General features: G+C 40.4%; 1 protein-coding gene across 6 annotated transcripts in view; it reads left to right on the top strand.

Moving 5' to 3' along the window:
* Nucleotides 1-17,641, top strand: part of svep1 (sushi, von Willebrand factor type A, EGF and pentraxin domain containing 1) — a 60,202-nt gene that overhangs the window by 18,789 nt on the left and 23,772 nt on the right. For 4 of the 6 annotated variants that reach the window (XM_077543864.1, XM_077543866.1, XM_077543862.1 and 1 more), the window contains exons 5-23: nucleotides 3,200-3,358; nucleotides 4,225-4,404; nucleotides 6,175-6,354; nucleotides 7,759-7,953; nucleotides 8,020-8,138; nucleotides 8,220-8,349; nucleotides 8,873-8,980; nucleotides 12,186-12,317; nucleotides 12,383-12,574; nucleotides 12,675-12,796; nucleotides 12,869-12,974; nucleotides 13,058-13,234; nucleotides 14,160-14,393; nucleotides 14,466-14,627; nucleotides 14,725-14,886; nucleotides 14,968-15,129; nucleotides 16,110-16,198; nucleotides 16,273-16,372; nucleotides 16,501-16,614. In XM_077543864.1, the coding sequence (XP_077399990.1) occupies nucleotides 3,200-3,358; nucleotides 4,225-4,404; nucleotides 6,175-6,354; nucleotides 7,759-7,953; nucleotides 8,020-8,138; nucleotides 8,220-8,349; nucleotides 8,873-8,980; nucleotides 12,186-12,317; nucleotides 12,383-12,574; nucleotides 12,675-12,796; nucleotides 12,869-12,974; nucleotides 13,058-13,234; nucleotides 14,160-14,393; nucleotides 14,466-14,627; nucleotides 14,725-14,886; nucleotides 14,968-15,129; nucleotides 16,110-16,198; nucleotides 16,273-16,372; nucleotides 16,501-16,614 (2,823 nt within the window). The remainder of the gene's footprint in view (nucleotides 1-3,199; nucleotides 3,359-4,224; nucleotides 4,405-6,174; nucleotides 6,355-7,758; nucleotides 7,954-8,019; nucleotides 8,139-8,219; nucleotides 8,350-8,872; nucleotides 8,981-12,185; nucleotides 12,318-12,382; nucleotides 12,575-12,674; nucleotides 12,797-12,868; nucleotides 12,975-13,057; nucleotides 13,235-14,159; nucleotides 14,394-14,465; nucleotides 14,628-14,724; nucleotides 14,887-14,967; nucleotides 15,130-16,109; nucleotides 16,199-16,272; nucleotides 16,373-16,500; nucleotides 16,615-17,641) is intronic. The other 2 variants (XM_077543865.1, XM_077543863.1) reach the window with 1 other exon arrangement.

Raw genomic sequence — 17,641 nt, 5'->3', positions numbered from 1 at the left:
CAAAATTGCCGACATGCTCTTCAATTTCATTTTTAACTCTTTGACTGCCAGACGTTTTCAGAAAAGGGATGCCGTGGGTGCCAGCCGATTTTAAGCATTTTGACTGATCTTTCAAGGTCCATAGAAAATTATGTGTTTGGACTATGGAAACACACATACTGCTAAAACAAGATTGGACTCTCATCTTCCATCAGAAAAAAAAAGTTTGTTTCTACCTTATTCCGTTTTTGAGTAATCAACAATAGAAAATGGTTAGTTTCACCTGTTTTGAAAAAAACGTCTTTTAACGTCTTTGGCACTCCTCCATTGGATTTTACGAAACGTTATTTAACGTTTTTGGCAGTCAAAGAGCTAGGTCCTTGAGACTTTTTCGTGACGCTTGTTGTGATAGACATGACCACAAAATGTCATGATGATTGGTGAAACTTTTGTCTGGGGTAAAAAAAAATTTTTTGTCTTTTTAAATGGTTGCTTCTAACCAAAATGGCTGACTTTTTGTTCCATTTTCAACATGAGTCCTTCAGATCTTTGTGTACCAAATTTTGTGTCGATTGGTAAAGCTGGTGTCTGGGGCAGATTTTTTTCTTCTTCATCGCATTTCAGGCCTTTTTTTCCACTGAATTTCCAAAATGGCTGCTTCGAACCAAAATGGCGGACTTCCTGTTCAATTTCATCCATTACTCCTTGAGACTTTTTCATGCGTCCCGTTATAATAAACGTGTCCACAGAATTTTGAGGTGATCTGTTAAAATAGTAATGGAGCCCCCCCCCCCCCTATTTTCTTTCAACTATCCAGGCCCCTTTTTTTCATGAAATATGCCTCCAAAACGACTCTTAAATTTAAATTTGCTTCCTTATTACGGGAGGGACTGGAACTTATCTGCCGTCTATGTGTTTGTTGATACTTGTAGTCGAAATAATCAACAACATCTAAGAGCACCTGAACAACCTAAAGCAAATCAAACTAGTGATTTTTGATCCATTGCCATCCTTTGGCCTACTTCTGGGAAACTCTCAGATTAGCCATCGACTCTCCCAACGGTGAGATGGCAGAATTTCGATCCCCCATCTGGAATCGGCTGGCTTCGGTTGCAGAATAAAATAAACCAGATGATGACTCGGACCAGATGTGCAGACATATTTCCGTCAGTAACATCAAATTGTGAGATTTGCTGCCTTGCAATTAGATAATTTGTGTCGAAGATAAGAGGTGGGAAGCCGCGTTTGTAATTGTACCGTGTGGATGGCCGTGCGTTTTCTAGCATGTGTTTGTGGATTTTGTGGGAGCGGGCCTATGAATGTACACGGAGACCTACGAATATGACCCTCGGAGTTGAAACCACCCTCTCTATGTTGGTCACTGCGGTCCCTCTGGATAAACCTTTAGTGTTCGGCCCAGTCTTTTTTTAGGCCGGTCTAATCGAAACGTTCTCGTGTGATTGTAACGTTGGCTCCTTGCTTATGAACTGGCCTGCACTTTGTTTGCCTTTTCCTTTTTTTTTTTCACTCCCCCAGTTCTTCCTCAGAGAGTAATTACCCCGCTCAAGCCGTGAAATCTAGTCTGGTTTAGTTTGGGAAGCTGGAGTCGCTTATCCCTGAGGTCCTTGTACTTACCGTAAAATTTGTTTCTAACAGCTCAAAACCCTGTGACTTAAAGATGATTTTTATTGTAGCGTTATTATGCGTTTTTTTGTTGTTGTTTTCTTTTTGAGTGATAACTGACTGTAAATCTATTAGCTTAATGCTAACATGCAATGGAAATCTCCATAGGTGGGCTAATGAAAAGTAACAATATTTGAAACTTTCAAAACAACTGTTACTTTAACATCCAGATTTAGTTTACTTTGCTGACTGTCTATGAATTGTCTCAGGATTTAATAAAGCTTTTTTTAAAATTGTTTAATGAAAGAATAAGAGCCGATTTCTGCTTTCTGCTCATCTTGCCCATTGACGCCCCACTTCCTCTCTAAATAAAGGCTGCGACGTCTTGGCTGCTGTGTAATTCTGAGCGCCGCGGCGTCCAAACACAATGGCTGCAGATTCATTATGTGGCCTGTGGCGTGCTGATACATTTCAAAAGGAAGTTCATTCTTTCGCCGTTCATCACTTCCTGCGCATCCCTCCCAATTTGGCTCGATTCCTGGCGGAACAAGCCAGAAAGTCTGCTCTTACGGACTGTGTGTGTATGTGTGTGTGCGTCCATCTGTTGTGTGCACGTTAAGCCAAAACATGCAACCTTTCGGGAGTTTTGGCCCCAAATGGGTGATTTTAAGCAAAATATCAGACTTCCTGTTAGATTTCAGGCATAAGCCCTTGAGGCTTCTCTCTACGTCATATTATGACAGACATGTCTACTGAATTTCATTCTGATTGGTGTAACTGGTGTCAGATGCTAATTTATTTCTATATCCAGGCCACTTTATTCATGCAATGTGGGTGGACTTCATGTTCAACTTTATCCATTAGTCCTTTTTGACTTTTTCATGCATCCTGTTGTGACAGACATGTCCACCCAATTTTGTGTCACTACCCCCCCGCACCCCCCGACTTTCCAAGCCCCTTTTTCATGGACCGCGACCCCAAAATGGGTTGATTCGAACCAAAATGGCCGACTTCCTGTTCAATTCTCGTAACGTCTGAAATTGTCCACTGAATTTCATGCTGACGTGCGAATTCACACACGGCCTTTTGACTTGGCCGCCACTAAAACGAGTTGCCATAAAACCAGCATGTTGACTATTTACTCTCCTTGCTTCACATAAGCTTTAATGTGCGGACATTGCAACTACTGTGAAATTCTAAATGGGTTGGAAGGAAAACGCATAATATGTCTCATTGCTTAAGGCCTACAAATCCCATCTAATATCCCCCGTGGAGAGTTTTTTTTTTCTCCTGCGTATTTTTCCATCTCTCGAGCATTTTTAAATATGTGCGTGGGTGTGTACTCGCGCAGTTTATGACTGACGATATTAAATTGTCCAAAAAAAAAAAGGGGAGCCTCTGTATCCTGTTTTTAATCAAGTATTATCCCCATAAAGGATTTAAGACCAGGCAGCACAGTGGACTAGTGGTTAGCAGGTTTGCCTCAATAGCATTTTAAACCAAACTTTTCTCATTGTCATCAACTACAGAACTTTTTAGTTTTAGGTTTGTTGGAGGTATGTATCAGTATGTCTGGTGTCTGTTTTTATTTATTTAGCATGCCCACCCGGGACCTACAAACCGGAAGGAATGCCCGGAGGTTCAAGTACCTGCCTGCCATGCCCTGACCAGCAGCACACCTCCCAGCCCGGCAGCACCTCGCTCGGCGACTGCGTCTGCAAACCGGGATATCAGCGAGTGGACTTGACCTGCCAAGGTAATCTGAAGGATCAGTTGGTCATTTGTGTGAACCAAAATGTGTACATTTTCTGTGGGGAAAAAAAATAATTTACAAGTTCACTTCCTCCTTCCTAATTTCTTTCAAACTTCCAAATGTCGAGCTCATTCAGGACATCTTGTGAAAAAATGATGACCTCCCCAAAATATCTGCTTTTAACACAATTCCACATTTTATGTGAAAAAAGTCCCACCTCCATATTCCATATGTTTTTCACATTGTTAAATTTAATGTAAAATAAATAAATAAATATTGCACCTGCCCATTTAGGACATCAACTATATGGAACTTTTTTTCACATTGCCTTAAATTCCCACATTTTTAGTATTCCACATTTTCCTTGACAAATTTCACAAATAAATTCTGATAATTAGCATATTTACCTCCTTCCAGATTTCTGAAACTAATTAAGTCTTTCATAGTTCCACATGTCAGCATTCAATATTCACTTTTCGACTTCTTTTTGTTTGTTTTCATTCCAGTGGTTCACTGCCCTCCGCTATCACCTCCGCAAAATTTTAACACAATTCCACATCTTGTGTGAAAAAAAGTCCCACCTCCATATTCCATATGTTTTTCACATTGTTAAATTTAATGTAAAAAAAATAATAATAATTGCACCTGCCCATTAAGGACATCAACTATATGGAACTTTTTTTCACATTGCCTTAAATTCCCACATTTTTAGTATTCCACATTTTCCTTGACAAATTTCACAAATAAATTCTGATAATTAGCATATTTACCTCCTTCCAGATTTCTGAAACTAATTAAGTCTTTCATAGTTCCACATGTCAGCATTCAATATTCACATTTCGACTTCTTTTTGTTTGTTTTCATTCCAGTGGTTCACTGCCCTCCGCTATCACCTCCGCAAAATGGCTTCTTCATTCAAAACGTATGCAACAACCACTACGACGCGGCCTGCGGCGTCAAATGCCAGCCGGGGTTCGACCTCCACGGGACAGGCATCCGGCTGTGCCAGTCCGACGGCACCTGGTCGGGCTCGCCCACCTCTTGTAAACGTAAGTATCAACGATTTTGATTCGTAAAGTTGTCATACGATTTGATATTGATTTGTTTCAGTAAAAAGTAGAACGATACAAATAATTACAGTACCTGTTGACAATTTTGAAAAATTATTTTTTAGCTCAGTATTGTTCATTCGGTAATTTGTCATCATCATTGCTCTCCTTTTTTTTTTTTTTTTTTTTGGTGTATTTTTTTTTGTGAGTGAAAGGAAAAGGGCAAAAAAATTTTTTTTTGAAAAATTCATTTTCTTGCCCATGTGAATTTTTGAGCAATAAAATCTCCGAAAAGGCATACTAACATGAATACTAAAAAAAACATGTCTATTCGCTCGTTTTGGAGTGACCTCTCATCCGATTTAGTCATAACGTGTAAAAAGTTATGAGGAAGTCTTAAAAAAAAAAGGGGTGGGGCATGTCGTGTGTTACGTGTCAATTTCACTAGCAGCAGACAGACAGACGGTTCCTTGGAGACCCCCTCCCTCGGGCCTAAAAAGCTGGGAGGTCCTACAAAATGGCTGAGTGTAACAACATACATGTAGCGTTCTCCATTCAGGAAACCTGTGTCACATCCTAGAAATGATCAACACACCCTCCGATGTTTAGTGTCTTCTGAGTCACGCCGTTGAAAACGACCTTTTCCACATGAAATACCTCCTTGCTTCCTTTCGCATCCCTTCTATAGCTGACTTGTTCAACTCCCAGGCGCTCATCTGTACAGAACTTCCCCTCCCCTATAACATTCCTTCCTGTTGGTGTATCCTTCCTCCTTCCTGAGCCCCCTCTTTAATTGGACCCTGCCTACCTCTTCTTCCTCCGGAACATCTGTGAAGCAGAAAGAGAGAGAGAGAGAAAGTAGTCTTCAACACATCCGACTCGCCCGTTTCGTCTACCTGCTATGAAGCAGCCAATCACACGGCACATGCAAATAACCGTTCACATTTCACACCTAAGGACAAAACTTGAATAAGTAATCTGATTACTGATTACACCTCTTTTCCCACTGAAATTAATGGAAATGTTATTAATCCGTTCTATAGCCTTCTCCCAAAAAACACAAACTTTTGTGTGTGTTTTTTAACACTATAAACATAGCCATAACAAAATTACATTGAATACAAAGAATAAAACAGTTCGTGCATTATGATTTCATGCTGCCATCAAATTCATTGTGCTACTCCCTCTGGTGTAACCACCCTAGCCACTGGAGGCAATGTAATACTGTTCAGTCATGCTGACACAACCAAAGAACCAAAGACGTCTTCTTCTACTACTAGAAGCGAATAAGACACTTAATATTACTTTTTTTTGTTGCAGAGAATAAAGAACACTTGTGAGTATTGTTCTATAAACTGTCCAAATGTAGTGCTCCTTTTCAAATAAAAGTTGCCTCTAAAACTGTAACTTTCGATGCTAACTATTAACATACTGTAGTCAATAGTCTTTTTGCATTATTTGTTAGCATCAAGCTAAGCAGACTTTACCAAGGCAAAACTATGTTGTTGGATTTGTGTGTGTGTGTGACATTAACAGCTCGTAGCCTCTTTTGTAGCCTCAGTGATGTCATCAAGCTACAGAGGACCCACAAAAATAGTACCCGCAACATTTGCCTGCTGAAAAAACAAACAAGAGCCTTTTGTAGTTGTAAATCATTGTTGGTTACTTCTTTGTGTTACAACGTAGTATTGGAAAGTGTGTGTAACTCATCTGTCCTGTCGGGTTATATTTGTGTTGCACATTTTATTTTTGTTGAAATCTCTCTTGTAGCACGCTCCTGCCCACCCCTCACCAAGCCCCCGCACGGCACGCTGAAGTGTAGCAACGGCGGCGCCTCCTACAGGGCGGAGTGTCAGGTGAACTGCAACCGAGGCCACCGAGTGGAGGGGGACTCCAGGATCACTTGCCTGGCCAATTCCCAGTGGAGTGGACCCCTACCTCGGTGTGTGGGTAAGCCTTTTCCCTCGAGTCAACAAGCTACAATGCTTAATTGTGTTTCCCCTTTGCTTAAAGAAAATACAAATGGCAATGACATTACTTAAACAGATGTTAGTTAGCTCGTTAGCACCCATTTCTGCGACTAAACTCCTGGGCAATAAACTCTAATATATATATATATATATATATATATATATATAGAGAGAGAGAGAGAGAGAGAGAGAGAGAGAGAGAGAGAGAGAGAGAGAGAGAGAGAGAGAGAGAAAGAGATCTGTCAAAACACAATGTTAAATGTCCAATTTAGCATCATAAACTTTAAATGTAGCCAGAGTCAGGACATTTAGTAGTTGCAAAATAACGAGCAGCATGAGATTTTATGGTTCCCTTCCTGACAGCGCTCCCTCAAACACGTCTGAGTCCTGGTTTGTTTGTTTGTCCGTCTCGACGCTTCCGCCTTAAATCTCCGAGCCGGGCTCCGAGTCATTTTGTTTGCACAGCGCAGTAAGACGATCACCTCAACCTCCCAGAGAGGATGCCGAGATGTCGGTGAAGTCCCCATTCATGACTTGCAGCGGATGAGTTAGAGGGGAGGCTCGAGTCCCAGGAATGAAATAAAAGGCCTCCAGTTCTCTTTATGGCTCCTGAAAACAGCCTTGTTGAACACATCAGTTGGGAAGCCTCCCTTGAATATCTGATAAGCGAACCTTCCAATTCGCAAATAACAGATGCACCCCAAAACATTTTAGAATTGTCTATATATGGAGGACCAAAAATAAAAAATAAATGAATGACTAAATAAATAAATAAATAAAGGTGAAAATAAAAATGGTTACAAAAAATATAATAAAAAAAATAAATGCAAAAAAATCTATATAAATGGAAATTAAAAAAAATATCTTTATATATATATATACTGTATATATATATATATATATATATATATATATATATAAAATATATATAAATATATATATAAAATATATATAAATATATATAAATATATATAAAAAATATATATAAATATATATAAAAATATCTTTATATTTATATATATATATATATATATATATCCCTAAATAAATAAAAATACAAATACATTTAAAAAAATTAAAAAATGAGATAAAAAAATAATAAAATTAATTTCAAAATAAATTTGAAAATTTGGGTTTTTATTCATAATTTTTTTTGGGGGAAATTATTGCTTAAAAATCTGCAAAGATTAAATAATGAATTTACAAGGAGCCTTGGATTCTCATTTTTTAAGTAAAATAATACGTCACTATGGCATAGATTTTTTTTTCTGTAAAGATAAAAAATTGTGTCTAAATATTTCCCAAAACTGTTTTGCATATCCATGAGTAGCAACCTGTGTTAACGTGTCAAGTGCATCTCACTACCTGGCCCTTTCCCTCCCAGAGGCACGCTGTCCCCCGATTGGTTCCCTGAAGAACATCCTGGTGTCGCCCCCCGCCTGCACGAAGAGGGCGGCGTCCCCGGGCTCCGCCTGCATGCTCACCTGTCGCCAAGGATACAGTCTCCATGGAAACAGAAAGGCGGTGTGTCTCGGCTCGGGGAACTGGACCGCCAATGTCCAAAAGGCGGTCTGCAAAGGTATTCCATCGTGTGCGCAGCGTTTCAGCGATTGGACACAGAGACATTTTTGCTGTGCTTCTTCAGATGTCGAACCCCCGTGGATCGAGTGCCCCGAGAAGATTGTCGCAGAGACGGATGACCGGCGCAGCACCGCTCACGTGGTCTGGAACGCTCCAATTGCCACCGACAACTCCAAAGAGGAGGTTCGATCTCCTTGCAAAAACATTACAAGAATGCTTTTTTGGGTGTTTTTTTTCCCTGACAGTATGTCACTCTTCCTATAGGTGGCGGTGCAGGTGAAACCGGTGTACACTCCCCCGCAACTGATCCCCATCGGAACGGAGACCATTACCTACATCGCGGCCGACCGCTCCGGGAACCAGGCTAACTGTTCTTTCACCGTCACTGTCATTGGTAACCAAGATTTGACATTTGAAAAATCTTTTTGTATCTTGGTGGCGAAAGATATGAAAATGAGTTGAGACATTTAGACACAAGTAGTGCTTTGCTGTCAACTTGTGACATCTGTAAACAATTATATAACTTTTTAGGGGCTTTTTAGGTCAATTACTCAGCAGCATTTCAATATTTCTGTGCGTTCATTCCGCGCAATGATTGGCTGGCAACCAACGCAGTGAGCCTAGTAAGAAGTAATTGTAGCCTTACATTTACAGGAAACGTCTTCCGACGTTAGTCACTCAAGGCTACTCATTCATCTCAGCAGGTGCAAAAAAAAAAAAGAAGTTAAAAAACATGTCTGTAATCCCAGTAGGCAGGCGGAAAAAACTCTATGAACATTTCCATATGTTACTACGGGGGGGGGTGGAGCTTCATTAAGTGTTTTTTCATGGGAAACATGTGGTTAAGCACTGACAGCACCGTTCACCTTTTGATTTGATTTTTTACACTTATTTTCATGTGCGACCGTCGTCTCTAGATACGGAGCCCCCGGTGATTGACAGGTGCAGGTCCCCGCCCACGGTTCAGGCCACGGACGCGGAGACGGCGGCGGTTTGGGAGGAGCCGCAGTTTTCCGATAACTCAGGTATGTCTGGCGACCGCTCTCCAGCGGTTTCTTTTCTGCTACCACCCCCTTCTCCCCCCGTGATGGATAAACAAGATCTTTTTTTCCAGTGAGTGACTGGAAAAAAAGGGGATTGGTTTGTGTGTGCATTTTTTTCGTTTTCGAGACATTAGATGAAAGATGGATTGTAATTGTCTCAAAGGGAGAGAAATAGTATTGAAGTGAATGTGTCACTCCATTGCCAAAAACAGATGCTCTAATGGGGAAAATCATACTCAATCCATTGTTTTTTCCCCCCACACATTAACAATATAAACGTTGATGTACTGTTGTAACCAGAGCGCAAATTTGGCAGAAATCGTTGATTTTTTTTCTTCGTCTGGGTGCGGGGTGTTTTTTTTTTTTTGCAGGGAGTAATGTTTGAATGTCATTATCTTTGTCTTGTGAAAAAAAAAACTTGCAAAAAATTGGCCAGTTTTTTTACCAATTTTACCAAAGTGTTAATATCGTTCTAGTAAATCGGCAGACTGGCCCTAGTTAGGACTATTTATTCATAAGTGGGTTTTTTTTTCATTATTTTTTTAATATAAATAACAAAATCAGTAAAATACTAATTATTTATTTGAAGTATTTGTTACATAATTGATTAGGAGTATTTATTCACTTGTATTTTTATTCATTTCACTTATATAATTTATTGGGTTAATCTCAATAATAAAATATCAGTAAGATATACAGTAGATAATTTTTTAAAATTGATTAAATTAAATTATAGTTAAATAAAAATGACAATTATTTAATTCATTAGGATAATTTATCATCGGTGTATTTAAATTTATAAACATATACTGTATATTAGAAGATAGTATTGTGACTAATTGAACCATTTTTAATTATTAAATGAATTTTTAATATTAAAATGTAAAAGTGAATTATTATTTGAATTTATAATTGAACATTTCACTCATGTTTACATTTTAAAATTTTAATTTATGGAACAAATATTCAAATAATTATTACAACATTATAAAATATACACACAAAAAATACTGTCCATCTCAAAAATTAGGTTGACCTTGGCCACAAAATCTTCACTGCTCTAAATCTCTACGCTTTAAAAAAAAAAAAAAAACATGCCTCAAATGACGTTCGAGGTCACACACACACACACGCACACACACATCTGTGATGTTTCTCCGCTGTGGCCAGCAGAGGCCTTAATTTGCATCCTCGGCTTCCTGTCCGGATCCTGCTGCTCTGCCGCCACATTGACTGACTGCTCTAGAGCTGCCTTGTTTTCGTAAACCGTTGCGGTGAAAGATGACAAACTGGATTTCGGAGTGGTGTCATTTACCGTCTTGCTCCTTGTGTGGCAAAGGTGGCTAAGTTACTCAGACTCTTTACTTAAGCAGAAGTACTGATACGTGTGTAGAAAAAGACTCTTAGAACTACCTATTCAACAACTGTATGTGAATAAAAGTTTAAAAAAAAGTACATTTTATTTAAACAATTCCATAGATGGGGAACTAGGTAAACAATTGCCTCTCACACACTGTAATACACTACTGAAACGCTCACACAACAGAAATACACACTACTTAAATATGCTCATACACTACCGAAATGCTCTTACGCACACTATTGAAATGCTCTCACATCCACTACTGAACTTCTTTGCTCATACAATTCCGCGACACTCTTACATTCTCAACTAAATGTTCTCATATACTACTGAAATGCTGTCACACACAACTGAAACACTCTCTCACACACTTTTGAATCGCTTCAAAGAATCTTTTTTTCTCCTTGTGCCAACTTAGCATAATGGATATTATGTATCCTGGACGTATTTTCACACACATTTATTGTTTGTACTTAGTCACTCTCACATGGCCCTCGGCGACCACCTGTCTGCAGAATCCCCCCCCCCCCACCCGCACATATGTAATAACAGCCTACCGCACAACGTCAGCCCAGCTCCGTTTTCAACGTCAGTGTTTTGTTTTTCCAGGCCCACACCCTGATGCCAGATCTAAATATAGCCGGCACTCGCCAGACACGCACACATACGATACGTATATATTTATATATGCTGGAAAGGGAGACCCCAGACGTGTGTCAGCCCAGCTGCTCGCTACCCTAAAGTGCTGTAATGGGGCAGGTTTTGCGCCTCAGGAGCTTCAGTTGTGTATATGAGAGCATTTCATTGATATGTGTGAGAGTGTTTCAGTTGTGTGGCAAGAATTAGCGAGAATGAGCGAGAGCTGTCCAGTAGTATGTGAGCGAAAAAAGTAGTGAACGTTAGGGTGAAAAAAAAAATCTGTATGAGTGGAGCGTTTCAGTAGTGTGTGAGAGTGTTTTTGTTGTGTACAAGTTTCAATGGTGAGTGTCGAAATTGTTTCAGTTGTGTGTGGATGAAAAAATCAGTCGTGAGAGTGTTTCAGTAGTAGTGTGTGTGTGCGTGTGTGAGAGAGAGAAAGAGAGAGCATTTCAGTTGTTCTGAGAACGTTTCATTTAGCGATAAAAATCTCAGTAGCGTGTGTGAGCATCTCAGTTGTATGTGGGAGTATTTCATTAATGTGTGTGGGCGAAAAGAATTTACCTAATTATGTGAGAGCCAGTAGAGTAGTGTGTGTGAATGAGAGAGCAATTCAGGTGTTTGTGGGCACTGGGCAGGGGGAAAAAAACAGTACCCTGAGAGTTTCAGTTACGTGTATGAGCATATTTAATTCTGTAGTGTGTGTGGGAGTTTTTCAGTCAAAGCCTTGCCTTGCTGCTAATTGATGTTGTTTAATGTTTAATGACAAAGGGTTGCGCAAGTGTGCACACCCCTTATAAACATTGACGTGGCTATGTGAAAAAAGAAACAACTGATATTATGTGGTTGCACAAGTGCGCACACCCTTTGGCTATGATGGCTATCAAGCAAAATGGGACCTCCCAAACAAAGTTCAGATGTTCTGAGTAGGCTTTTTTTTTTACGCTATTTAATTAATCAGAGGCACTTAAAATAGTGGCAGTTTTTTTTTCCCCACTTGAGCACCTTCCCCATAGAAATAATGTATCTTTATTGATCTACCTATGCCAGCTTCAATACTTCTTAAATGCATTTTTACCCTGAAAAGTAAACACTACAAAGACTAAGGCTGCCCCCTGCAGGATAACACCTTAACATGTTGAAATATGACTTGGACTCAGCTTGACTCTTTATCCGTGTTTCTTGAAGGCGGCCGCCTGTCGGTGACCAATAGCCATTCTCCAGGTTCGCTGTTCCCAGTAGGAGAGACACTGGTCCAGTACACTGCCACCGATGCGGCAGGAAACAGCCGCACTTGCAACATCAGCATCACTGTGCGAGGTAAATAATGACGTCAACGCATGCAGAAAGTATTCCCTATAGTGACTATATCTTTATCTGTCCAGGCACGACTTGCGAGCAACCGTACGTCCCAATTAACGGAGAGTTCATCTGCTTGGAGGAAGAGAAAGGCGTCAATTGTACGCTACACTGCAAACAGGGTTACAGTTTGACTCAGGAGGCGGTGCACAGCTACTTCTGCGCCCACAACGGTTTGTGGGAGCCACCCTACTCCCCAAACAGACCCGACTGCTCAGGTGAGCACAACACAAGATGCCTAAATTGCTCAGCTAGCTTGACTACATTGAAGCCTGTAAGTCAACTCCCTGTTGAAACTTTTTTTTTTTTTTTTTTCAGTGAACCGAGTGGCTAACAACGGGCTGAAGCCGTTTGAGATGCTGTTTAAAGCCTCACGCTGTGATGACTTAGACTTGCTCAAGTCATTCACGGGGGAGTTGAAATCCAAATTGGGGAGCATGGTGAGAAGCAGCTACTTTTACAATGCTCCCCCCTCTCCCCAATTTTGTTTTTTACATTTCCTTTCTTTGCAGCTCCCAAATATTTGTAGCGGTGATGAAGTCACCTGCAAACTGGAGGTGATGCCACAAGGCACCTGTCTGGAGTACAACTACGACTATGAGAATGGATTCGCAATCGGTATGTTCCACTAAACCTACATTTAGAATGAAGGTTTGAGGTTGGAATTGGGTTCATCTATCTTTATGTCTACTCTCCCTCAGTACCAGGAGGTTGGGGTCCTCAGGAAGCACAAGACTATGCCTATTTTGAGTCAGGCTTTGCCACGGGCGCCCGCCAGCTCGCCGGGAGACAGCAAAGTCGCCATCGCAGCAAGAGGCACAGAAAGATCCGGGGCCCCACCCGGGACCAGAAGATCCAGATCTTTTTCAACATCACAGGTAGAAAAATGGAGATTTTCAGGTTTTTATATGCTGTAAATGTATATGTTTTGTGTTTGTTTAGTGTCAAAATTAAAGCGTTAACTGATTAATTAATCACAAAAAATTATTGCATTAATCATGAATTAATGCAGATTAATTTTAATTAATTAAAATTAATTTAATTAATTTTAACTATTAATTTTGATCATAAATTATCCTTTAGCGTGATTGCGGATGACTACGTTTAAGGTAGTACAGGTTGTGTTTGAGCAATAAACATAAATACATGCATTAAAGTAAAACATTTAATAAATGTTTGCGTATCACATTTAGAATATTTGTTCATGTCAAAATATTGGGGTCATTTTTTTTCCCATTTTAAATTATGCAAGTAATTAACTTATTAGAAAAAGAGGCGGATGAGCGTGTGCAGTGGATCAAAAAAATATTGAAGACGTCCTCATAACATTAAATGTTAAAAGAATTAACACGTAAACGGTGCTCTTCAAATTTCAAATGTTGATTATAAAAATACTTTTTTATTAAGCGATTAATCGTGATTAATCAAAAGATGCGATTAATCAGATTAAAAAATGTAATCGTTTGACAGCTCTAATTTGGTTACAATGTCGAGATAAGTTTGGTTGACTTTGGTTTGCCCTACACTTGTTAGCTGGAATTTTGTGAAAATAATAATTGAATAATAAATAGCCTACATGTTTCATGTTAATTCTTCAATCGTATATTGTTTATTATAACACAAATGAATGTATTACTTGTGTTTGTTAAAAAAAAAAATACATAGGAAAATGACCTAGAAAATTTTTATTCCATATTTGATTGCCATCGCGATACTGTTGGGAGGAAAAAATCGCAGTTTGATTATTTTTCAAAATCATTCCACATGACCAGAAAAGCTTCTAAACTGTGCTCATCATGCCAGCAAGCGTCCCTCTCCCGCTGTCGAGGAACGACTCGATCGAGGTGGCCAATCAGAGGAGGCTCCTGCGAACCCTGGAGCAGCTTACCAATCGCCTGAAGCGAACGCTGGCCAGGCAGCCGCTGTCCAGTTTCCACGTGTCTTCGGAAATGATCGTAGCTGACGCCAAGTCTCTGGAGAGCAGAAAGGCTTCGCTGTTCTGCAGACCTGGCTCGGTCCTCAAAGGAAGGATGTGCGGTAGGTGGGCCGGAAGGAACTCTTCCGTTATTTGCTGTCCACCTTGATGCTGATTGTGTGCGCTGTTTACAGTCCAGTGTCCGGTAGGAACGTATTTTTCCCTGGAGTATAATGAATGTGAGAGTTGCTGGCTGGGGTCCTACCAGGACCAGGAGGGTCAGCTGGAATGTAAATCTTGCCCTGCGGAGACTTCGACTGCCTACCTGCACTCCCGCAACATTGCCGAATGCAAAGGTGCGCGCCGTTCATTTTGAAATCGTCCCACTTCCTGAATTTGGATGGAAATAAATGTGTGAAAAGCAGCGACCTCTGTGCCAAAATGTGTTTTCAGGGCAGTGTAAGCCTGGCAGTCACTCTCTGAATGGGTTGGAGATATGCGAGTCCTGCCCGCTGGGTCACTTCCAGCCCGGGTTCGGCGCCAGGGAGTGTCTGGTCTGTCCTGACGAGACGTCCACTGTCACCCGGGGAGCAGTGGACGAGATGGAGTGCGGAGGTGACAGCCCGCTTTTCATTATCAGCAACAACCTCAGTTGAAGTAGAATCGCTTTATTTCTTGTCTTTATCTCCTCTGCAGTTCCATGTTCGGCAGGTCATTTCTCCCGTACCGGTCTGGTTCCCTGCTACGCTTGCCCCAGGGATTACTACCAGCCGGATCACGGGCGCTCTTATTGCTTGTCCTGCCCCTTCTATGGAACCACCACGGTTACCGGGGCAACCACTATCCAGCATTGTTCAAGTAAGAGTTCCGTGCCAGTTCAGCAGTGATATCGACCCCCTTAAGTGTCATTTCTTACTTTCTGACTTCAAGCGCTTTAGCTCTTTCTTGATATTAACTCATTCACTGCCATAAATTCATTAAAAAAATAATAAATTAGGGGCGACAGGCGATTAACATTTTTAATTGTAATTAATCACATGACTTCACTAGTTAACTCACGATTAATCACTCATTTTATATCTGTTCTAAATGTACAATAAAAAAAATTCTAGGTTTTCATACTCTTGTTAACAAAATGTTAAGCTCATAGAAATAATTCAAATTGATTTTGACGTCTATAGCCGTCAATGGCAGTGAATGAGTTAATGGACCTATTCATATTCCTTCCACATTTCTCAAACAGTTCAAACCGTTTCGACTTCCAACTGCTAAGCTCATTCATGACATATAACAACTTATCATATTTCCCAAACTCCCACTTTTTTTTTTTTACAGTAAAATTCACAAATTAAATAAAGTTCTTTCCTCCTTCCACATTTCTCAACTAGTTAAAACTCAAGTTGAGCTCATTCAGGACTTATATAGAACATTCCCATAGTTTTCCACACTAAAATTCCCAGATTAAAACTCAAAACAATTTTTTTTTTCTCTGTTCTGGAGGGGGGAAAAAAATAATTAAAAAAACAAACAAAAAAAAAACTCAAACTAATTCTACAGATTTACATTCTGTTTCCAAAAACTTCAAAATCACAACATAAACGGAACTATTTATCACAACAAAAATGTCTACATTTTCATTATGAAGTTGCCAACCAAAGAGATATTTACCTCCTCCTTTCACATTTATAAACCAATTCAAACCATTGTGACTTCATGTCTTGCATTGTACATTTCACCTTTTGCATTAACTTCTCATTTTAGTTCAGCATCATCTCTTCAACATTCACCTGTAATTACTATAAAAATAATTATTTTGTTTGTCCTGGTGTTATTCTCAGGTTTTGGCTCCAGCTTTCTTCCCAAAGAGGAGAGCGTGACTGCCGCTCCAGAGGTCGAGGTCATCGATGACTACCAAGCCAGCAGCCAGGTTCACCACAAGTTTTTTTTCTTTTTTTTTTTTTTTTCATCCCGTGAGTCGTGCTTCATCCCGTTCTGTTCCAGCAGGTTTTCCACGAGTGTTTCCTAAATCCCTGTCAGAATAAGGGAACGTGCGAAGAGGTCGGAGCCGGCTACGTCTGTACGTGCATGCCTGGATTCACAGGTAAACTGAGAGCTGGACTCGTTTAGACCAGGACCCCTTACAGGGGAGAAAATCTAAAAAAAAAAAAAAAACGACGATGTGTAGCTACTACTCGAGGCCTTCAGGATTACGAAGTCTCTCCTCAACAGGTGCCAAGTGCGAGGTCGACGTCGATGACTGTGACTCGGCTCCATGCCAGAATGGAGGCCTGTGTAAGGACGGCATGGGAGAGTTTCAGTGTCAATGCAAGGCAGGATTTTTAGGTAGGAATTCTTCAAATTTTTACTAGAGTAAAAAAAATTAAAATATACCATTGCAATAGGGCTGGGTGATTCGGCCTTCAAATATAATCTTCAAATGTTTTTCCTTCAAGTCGTTATCCTTAGCAATGAGCTCTAATTAATTGACAATGTGAAAATAAGTGTCCTCGGGTAAACTATGTGATAATGATTCAACTCATGCTGCCTGTTATTTTTAGTTTTTTTAATACAGTGGTACCTCGGCTCACGAACGCTTCAGCTCACGAACATTAAATTCGCGAGCATTTTGTCTCGGCTGACGAACTAGTTTTCGGCGGACGAACCAAATCACGCGACGCGAGAAATCACGAGAAGCTGACGCACGCTCACGGCATCCCAGTTCGTCGCCCCCTTTGTTTGAGTGCGGACGTGATTTGTGTTCGGTAGACATTTTGGATCATTTTGGAGTGTACTTTTGCTACCATGGGACCGAAAAAGACCCCACCACAGGCTAGTGTTAAGCCTAAGAAGACATTGAAGAAAATTACTGTCGAGCAGAAGAAGGAGATCATCGACAAACACGAACGAGGTGCGCGTTTGTGTGACTTAGCGTCCCAGTACCAGTACGCTAAGTCTACCATTGCTACCATCCTTAAGAACAAGGAAGCTATTAAGGGTGCGTGTGTGGCTAAGGGTGTCAGAGGATTTGATTCGCCTTCAAGAGGACAAGCGGAAGGAAGCCATTCAGGAGTTGTCATGTGAGGACGAGGAGGAGGAGATGGCTGCAGCATCAAGTGAGAGCATCAAGACCATGTGACTACTAAGTGGAGTGATGTGCAGGCTTTTATCGAACAGTACCATTCAGAAAAGACTGTAGCTATGAGAATCATCAACATGATGAATGATAATGTGATGCCTCAGTTTCGTAAGACCTTACAACTCAGAAAGCAACAGGTGTCAATTAAGAGGTTTTTAGTCAGCAACAAGGATAAAGAGTCTGCTAAGAAGCACAGAAGAGAAGCCACACCGGAGGACTCTCCTTCCAAACAGT

This window comes from Vanacampus margaritifer, chromosome 15 (assembly GCF_051991255.1).
Source record: "Vanacampus margaritifer isolate UIUO_Vmar chromosome 15, RoL_Vmar_1.0, whole genome shotgun sequence".
NCBI classification, from domain to species: domain Eukaryota; kingdom Metazoa; phylum Chordata; class Actinopteri; order Syngnathiformes; family Syngnathidae; genus Vanacampus; species Vanacampus margaritifer.
Note: the sequence above shows the minus strand (reverse complement) of the source record. Positions and strands in the feature narration are given on the sequence as shown.